The 8,120-nt window shown below is 38.3% G+C and overlaps 1 protein-coding gene across 1 annotated transcript; it reads right to left on the bottom strand.

Annotated features, from left to right (window-relative positions):
• Positions 1–253: 253 nt before the first annotated feature.
• Positions 254–6,755, bottom strand: MDH1 (malate dehydrogenase 1, NAD (soluble); the record flags this gene model as incomplete). The annotated part of the gene is made up of 8 exons (XM_010295058.1): positions 254–898; positions 1,253–1,342; positions 1,556–1,669; positions 3,267–3,443; positions 3,576–3,698; positions 5,085–5,260; positions 6,236–6,332; positions 6,657–6,755. Coding segments are annotated over 8 exons (1,002 nt in total), but the record flags the coding sequence as incomplete, so codon positions are not given.
• Between the last annotated feature and the right edge of the window lie 1,365 nt (positions 6,756–8,120).

Raw genomic sequence — 8,120 nt, forward strand, 5'->3', positions numbered from 1 at the left:
ACTGTTTTTGAACTGTAGTGCTGAAATACAAATCTGCCTTTAGGCTTTTGTGTCTGATGTTGACATAAAGGTCTGATGTTGACATAAAGCAATTTTGCCTGGGAAAGACAAATGGAAGTGCTAGTCATCAATAAAGCTTCTCAAAACTAGTTTCTCTGTTTCTTTGAACAGGCCTTCAGGGTTTTTTTTTAATGATATGCTAGTTACATAACTAAAACATGCAAATAATGTGCAACAGACTACTCTTAGCCATTATGTGATTAAGCATCTTTTAATATTTCTATTGACAAGCACTGTAAGCATAACCAGAGCGAACAGTATATACTTGGAGTCTGTCCAGTGAAAGACTTGAGTCACTGAACTACTGGTTCAAAGAGAACTATTGGCATTCTAATTTCATTCTCAGTTGAGCCATAGGATGCTGAAGTGACCACGGACTAGGACGTGTTCCAACAGTGCCAAATTCTAAACAAAACTCAGATTGTGCGTTAGTAGCCAAGGCCGAGGCAAACAATTATTCTGTATCATACACAGAAAGCAACTAGTATTGAACAGACAAAGTTTGGTCAACAAACTAATCGTTTTACTACTTTAATAATCTTTTTGCTAATAACTCAATAGGCACAACCGTACCAGTAAGCATATGAACTTTAAAATGCACAATTGCCACAGACAGTTGACTTGAATACAGTAATAGTGTTTGGTAGCAGACTTAGAGACGACTTTTAGATTCTTCCACTCTTTTATGATTTTGTATTTCCTCATCACCTAGTCATGCACTGGAGAGGAATTCCACAGCAGTCTCCTTCTCTTCAGTTAACTCCTTAGCAGTCAGATCCATCTTCTCACGAGAAAAATCATTAATAGGAAGACCCTCAACAAACTTCCAGGTCTTGTCCTGTTTGAAAACAAAGCCCCTCCATATAAGAACAAGCTTCATTCACTCTGCACGAAGGAATCTTTGCAGCGTAAGAAACAAAGTTTATGGCCTTAAAAAACACATCAGGTAGAAGTTTTCAGATAAAGAATACAACCAGCACCAGTTGATCATGTAAGATTCTACTTTTCTATCAGTACTTATTTGACAACTACTAAAAAATTGTGAATAATAGTCCCATCTGTGAAAGCCTGCTAAAACCAGCATGTCCCAGCAACTGCTGTCCCATACTGAAAGCACAGCTGTTAACTAGCTCATATGACAGTTCAATTAGGTGTTGCAGAAGATACTTAGATTTAAATACAGTCTAGTTACCTTGATCACAACAGGGAATGAATATAGCAAGTCTTCAGGAACACCGTAAGAATTGCCATCAGAAATTACTCCCATGGAAACAAATTCCCCCTGAAAACAGAAGAGGAAGGGATGAATACATTTTTCACTGCTAGAAGCAAGCAAAATTAATTTCCAATATACTGCATCTCCTGTGACACACTTTATGCCAGAAACAGACAGATTCTTCCCCCTCTCAACACACATGCACACTTGAGATCAAAGACACTGGCAGGTAATCAAAGCATTAGGCAAACAAGCACTTACTCAAGAGCAACATCTTACCGCTGGAGTGCCAAACCAGATGTCCCTCACATGATCACAGATAGCTTTGGCAGCTGACATCGCACTGGACAGCTTCCTAGCCTTAATAACAGCTGCTCCACGTTGTTGGACAGTCTGCAATTAAGAAAAAACCCTAAGTTGTAAAGCACCAAAACCTTGGCTTGGTCTAAACACTGTTAGTAAATGCCATAAGGAAAGAGCACCTTACAAACATTTAATTTCATCAGTCAAGATACAGTTCTATGACTAGAAGAACATGGCATACAATCCAGAAACACAATCTAGAAGAGTTTTGCCAAGACAAGAACATAATGGAATATTTCAGAGGCTGGCTCATTTCTTAGTGCCTGCTTTACAGCTAGCAGCCCACTAACTTCTTTCATACCAATCAGATGTATCAAGCTTTTACCACCAAAAGCATGTATGTCAACAGCAACAGAAGTCTCAGAGCAACACTGGGAATTCAGGGTTTTTTTGCTGAATACCAACATGAACTACTTGCTGGTCTCAATCCTACAATATTTAATGCATGCAATTAATTTAATTCCTGAAGATAGCTGAGCCTACTTCCCTATACTCGAGTTTATATTTAGAAATTTTGTACTTAAGAATTGCACTTCTTGGAATTAGAATAACTTCTTAAACCTTGTATGTTTTTTTCTTTTAATACGTTTTGGTAAAGCTGTATGCCAACCAGACCCCAGTCTAGAAAGCAGTAATTATGACATCTTATGTTAGGCAAATCATTCTAGCATAGACCAGCATTACAATGTACCTAGAAGGCCAAACCAGTATCCTGCCTTGGCCATGTTAAGATACAGCAGGATCAAGGAAAAGGACAAGCTTCTGCTTACACTCTGGCTCATGAACTTTGGTTGCCAACATACAATCATTTATTCTGTAGCAACAAGCATGAACTGGCACAAGCTACATCCAAAACCAAGATAGGACAGAGCACAGTCATATGACAAAACACATCCTCAGTCCAGACTAAGGGTGCCTTGGCTAAGATTAGTACCTGGCTGTCAGCATGCCAGTAACATTGCAGTATCAAGCAAAGCACAGCTACTTGAAGTGATGTTGATCAAGGGCTTTAGTAATCCTTGTTTAACTTTATATTGCATTTAGGTAGCCTGTGCTCTTGATCAATTAATACCATTATTTGGTTTTACTACCCTACATTATTATTTATTACTACCCTACATTAAAACGTTTGCAGGTGTTTTCTAGATTTTTCAGATCACTTTTCAGAAATGCTGCTGATGAGGCCACATATTTAGATTTGGAAAGCGTGTGTATGTGCATGCACATGCACATGCAGGGGGAGGGCTGCTGGGCTGCTTTTGGTGGGTGGGGAGCAGCAAACAGAAGATCATCCTACTTCAAAGCTGCACAAAAAAGTCACCATAGTGAACTGTTAATGGTGCTTGTGTGCCAGATGAGTTGCACCTAAACTATGATCAAAATTATTTTTGTTGAATCATTTTAGCACTCCAAATGGCCTTTTCTAGTACTCTTTACGGAATTTTCATAACGCCTTACATTTTTCAAAGGCAAATAACTGATAGAGACAAGCTATCTGAAGATGACTTACTCTAGTGAGATAGGAAGAGCTCCTTCACTCAATCATTTACATAGTTTACAACTGCATAGGAGGTTAAGAGAAAGCAGAAGCACAGAATGATGATTTAAAAGAGCCCCAAGATCTTACCAGGATAAAGTCTCCCTTCAGCCAGCTGTCATCTTTTATAGCTTCATAAACTCCAACTTCCTTTCCTTTCACGTTTACCTTCGCATGGTTAACATCTGGATATTGAGTGGAGGAGTGATTGCCCCAGATGATGACATTCTTCACATCATTAGCAGTCACACCAAGTTTCAGAGCAATCTAATTGGAAATTAAAGATGTCCACTGTATTAACTTCAGCCTCTCAATTCACAGGCTTCTTTGAAAACATTGCTCTGTTTGTATTTAACAGAAACAACAGATAGCATTCTACTTTGAACAGGCCCTTTTTACCTGAGATTTAGCTCTGTTGTGATCCAAACGAGTTAAGCAGCTGAAGTTTTCCTTTGGTATTGATGGGGCTGACTTTGATGCAATCAGGCAGTTAGTATTTGCTGGATTCCCAACTACCACCACCTAAAAACAAAAAAGGGGGAGAAGAATGTGGAAAGTTGAAGAAGCTCACTGCAAAAAAGCTCCCTCCAGTGAAATACATGGCTTTGCCTTCAAAGAAATTATCAAAAAGTTAAGTTTTCTAAACATCTTAGTTGTCTTCAGCAAGATTTTTTTATATGTCTGTTGTTTATAGTCCTTGAGCCTTTTATAACCGCACAAAAAATATTTTTTAGCTAGGTCTCTTCTGTATACTTTGTCATTCGAATGTGAAAGAGAACAAGACTTCTAGGAAGATCTACACACTAAGCCACAGCCTGGCTTCAAACGCCATGTCACTAGATATAGGGAAAGCACAATAGCACAATACATACACACTAGTCAGCCCACAGTGAATTCACCATCACCTTTTAAAATGGCTCCTAGACTGGCTGCCACTGCTTTATACAATTGCTTTATATTTAAGAAAGGCAGAACACTTACTATCTCAATGTTCACAGGCAGTTAGAAGTAAAATATTCCCTGAACTTAGATCAATTTATTACTATGGAAAACTGATTTTTATTCATTCTTCATCTACTAATGTGCGTCAAATGATTAACATCAAGCTCCATATACTCTCAATCACGCAAGCTAATCTGCAAACCTCCCTTTGTATTTCCCCTTTTGAAAGCGAGTTCAGTAAATTTTCCATTACTCTGCAATAGTTACGTTGATAGTTTTTATTCCAACTGCATAAAGAAGCAAGCAAGTCTTTAGAAGCAGTAGGAAGTTCATCAGCAGAGGAAGTAGACATTAAAAAGTCAGTTACAAAGCACAGTTGGAGTCTGGGTCTGAGATTAAGAGCAGTAGGAGAGCAGCCACATGATCCCATTAACTGTGGTGAAGGAATCTGAAAGAGAACAATTAAAAGCTTCCAATGCTCCAAAGACCAACAGGCAAACAACCTAAATAAAGCCAATTTTTTGTGCAACTGTAATTCCATATTGATACTGAAGTTAAGGGTCATTATGTTAAAGCCACAGATGGCTATGAAGAAGGCAGCTGCATGTAGATAATTTAGTTCTCCCAAAGAAGACAGATAACAAGCAGAAGATTGTGTTTTTTAATACAAGGGGTTTTTTGGTTTTGGTTTTTTTAAAGAATTGCTGGTAACCAAGTCAGAGTATGTGTGGACTACAGCAATACAATGTAAGGCTTACCTTTTTCACAAAAGGAATTAAGGATTAAATCATCTACCTATTTAACATACTATGTCTCATCTAACCTTGACTGTGGTATATTTTCCAGGGCTTAAGGAAAGAAATGCCTGTACTGAATAGGCTCCTGCTTGTGCAGTATCATTCTACAATGTATTTAGATCTCTACATAACACAGAGTTAACTTTTTAAATACAGTTTTTACATTCACCTTGACAGTCTTTTTGGCGTACTTGTCCAAGGCTGCACCCTGAGACTTGAAAATTTTCACATTTGCTTTGAGTAAATCCTTCCTCTCCATGCCCTCTCTCCTTGGCATGGAGCCAACCAGAATTGCTATGTCAAGGTCTTTGAATGCAACTTCCTCTTTGTCTGTTGGAATGACCTCTAAAAAAAGGAAATGGGGGGAAAAAAGAAATCTAAGTAAGATAAATACTCATGGCAAAGTGTTAATGGGAATATTCTTTGGTTCATAAATAGCACATAATCTGATCTGATAACACCACCACCTTCCCCTTCCAAAAATACAAGTACAGTCATTTAGACTCAACACTGTGGTGTTGGGTTGATTAGAAACTGTTTACTGGCAAGCATTTATATGCAAACATTTATCTAAAAATTTAGATATAAATCCTGCAAACACAGGATAAATCTATGTCAAAAGATACTTTCATGTGCCTCTGTCTAAATATATATGTATATATGCATATTATACACATGTATTCATATATGCTGTTCTTTATTTTTACAAAAAAATTCTTAGTGACAATTATCAACACAAATTAAGTTTTCCTCTTCCTTTAACAACTCAAGCTGAAGAAGGTTTGATTCGTACAAGAGCTGGTAGCTACACATTTTTAAGTACTGTAAGAATTACAGTAGCATCTACTAGCTCCCTTTCTTCTGCTTGTTTAGATTTATCAGAACTTGTTTACATGACTTGATGAGTGATTTTTCAATTTGTGTCTTTATGCAGAAGATACTTCTAAAGACTAGAATTTTTTTTGTTTAGTAAAGGCATCTAAGTGTATCTAAAGATTCATTGTTATTTTACGACTGTGCCAGAACACAATGCATAAATGTACAAGTATCTGACAATTTGTTGCACATGCTGATCACCCAGGATTAGATGATATAAACCAAAACCCAGGTGATCTGTGTAGTCAATTCTTCACACAACTCATTTGATGACATTCTTCCTAGCTTAAAGCCTACATTAAATTATCTTCCACAAAATGTAAAATCAAGAAAGGATCATCTACTGTTTTCCTCTGCTTAACTTCCTGACAGCTACAGGAATTCAATAATGCAATAGTTGTACTAGAACATCTTGTATGTATAAGAAAAATTTCTTTTGCCCACCTCTCAGCAGCGGTAGAGCACAGTCCTGCAGCTCCATCACTACACCTTCCAATACAGTCATCATGGGGGTGATATCCAGCAGCACAAGAACAAGAGGCTGCAAAGAAAGAAATGGTTTAGTGCAAGTTGCACATAATCTGTTTTGAAGAAGAATTTGTCTTGCTGTCTGCTAGAAACTGCTATCTTGTGCAAGACTTAAGATCCATTTACAGAAAACCGAAAAAGTTCAGCACGACCAACAACTGAAAGCTTGTGTAATAGAGCAGGACTCCATTTTCACCACTTAAAGAATAAGATACTTGCATATTGGTAAACCATTCCAAGTTTCAACAAGAAAACAAGTCTCAGGCACAGCAGTTCCAACGTTAGCTTATTCATTACTGCACAGCAGAGACAAGTGATAATTCAGTGTACGAGTTACCTGTTCTTTGCCAAAGACATCTCCCTTGGCAATGCTGTAGAGCAGCGAGTAAGCAATCTGCCCAGCAGCTCCAGTCACCAGGACTCTAATAGGTTCACCCTGCAAGAAAGTTACAGAGACTTAACCCACAGCTACACAGCGCAGGTTCACACCATCTAAGAGTGGTAAAAATTAGCAGTTACTACAGAAATAAGTTTATGATTATTTAACCTGGATGAAAGCATGTGCCTAAACGTGGATCAGGACCAGCTCCTGGGATCATACTTCTGTTCTGCTAAAACCACCAGCAATTTCTCTACTTGCTTTTACAGAAACACATCACACTTGCAAAAATATCCCTAAGGATTGTTCCTGGAAAAGCTTCCAAAATGGCAGGGATAACAATCTATTTGAAAAAAACTTTGTATTCCTTTTAACAATACCACCTTTTTAGCATAAGGTGTTACAACATGTACCCACTCATTAGATTACCCATTCATACTTCAAACTTACTACAGAAGTTTTATGAGCTGCCACACTCATCAGTTTTCAGATTCTTTCACTTTTGAGGGCTGCTTCCATTAAGTGATTTGAACACTTACTTGCAACCAAAGACTTATTAAATGCCAGAAATCAAGGAATCTGGTGGACTTAGAACTACTGCCTCATTAAACTGTTATGCAGCAATTTAACAAATCCACAGACAAAAGCTACATTATGGACAAATACAGACACTAATATTGTCAATTGTCCTTTGTCAAACTGACCCAAAACTCCAAAAGGCTGGGAGAAGATTGCCAACACATTGCTATATTGCAAATGGGGGGGGACGGAGGGGTGGGGATGGCTTACCCTATAGCAAAAGTCCCTTTTGTTAAGCAGAACCAGGTCTTGGGGAAGCCTGGAGGTTATTTAATATTGAAAAGGGAAAACATGCCAAAGGACATTCATAACCCAATATTGTTTAAGCCTGCTTTTTATATCTTTTTCCCTAGAGGCAATTGTGCTAGGACAAGAACAAGCAGACTCCAATCAGCCTGCTGGAATCCCATACCCACTTTTTCAAATAATTAAAAGATGATCATGTGAATTATGGACAAAACATCTTCCACATTCAATTACATCTGAAGTGATGTAATTGCATGCTGGGCTACATTATGAAAAGTGTAACTTGCAGAGCAAAGGTAGGCATTTTGCTTAATACTGGTGGCTGCAGCTGGAATACTGAGTCCAGTTTTGGGACCCTGTTTTAGAGTGATGTTGAAAAACTACAAGGGTCCAGGCAAGCATTACTCGGATGGTTGGGGCCCAGAGTTCATGTCCTATAAGATGAGGCTAGGGAGCTGGGCACAGTCTGGAAAGGTAGAGGACAAGGGGTGATCTAACAGCAGCCTACTACTACTTCAAGAAAGGCTGCAAAAATAACATTGCCAAACACCTCTCAGTAATGGCAGATGGCATAACATGGGGCAACAGCTACAAATT

The sequence above is a fragment of the Phaethon lepturus genome, unplaced genomic scaffold (assembly GCF_000687285.1).
Source record: "Phaethon lepturus isolate BGI_N335 unplaced genomic scaffold, ASM68728v1 scaffold41289, whole genome shotgun sequence".
Classification (NCBI taxonomy): Eukaryota; Metazoa; Chordata; class Aves; order Phaethontiformes; family Phaethontidae; genus Phaethon; species Phaethon lepturus.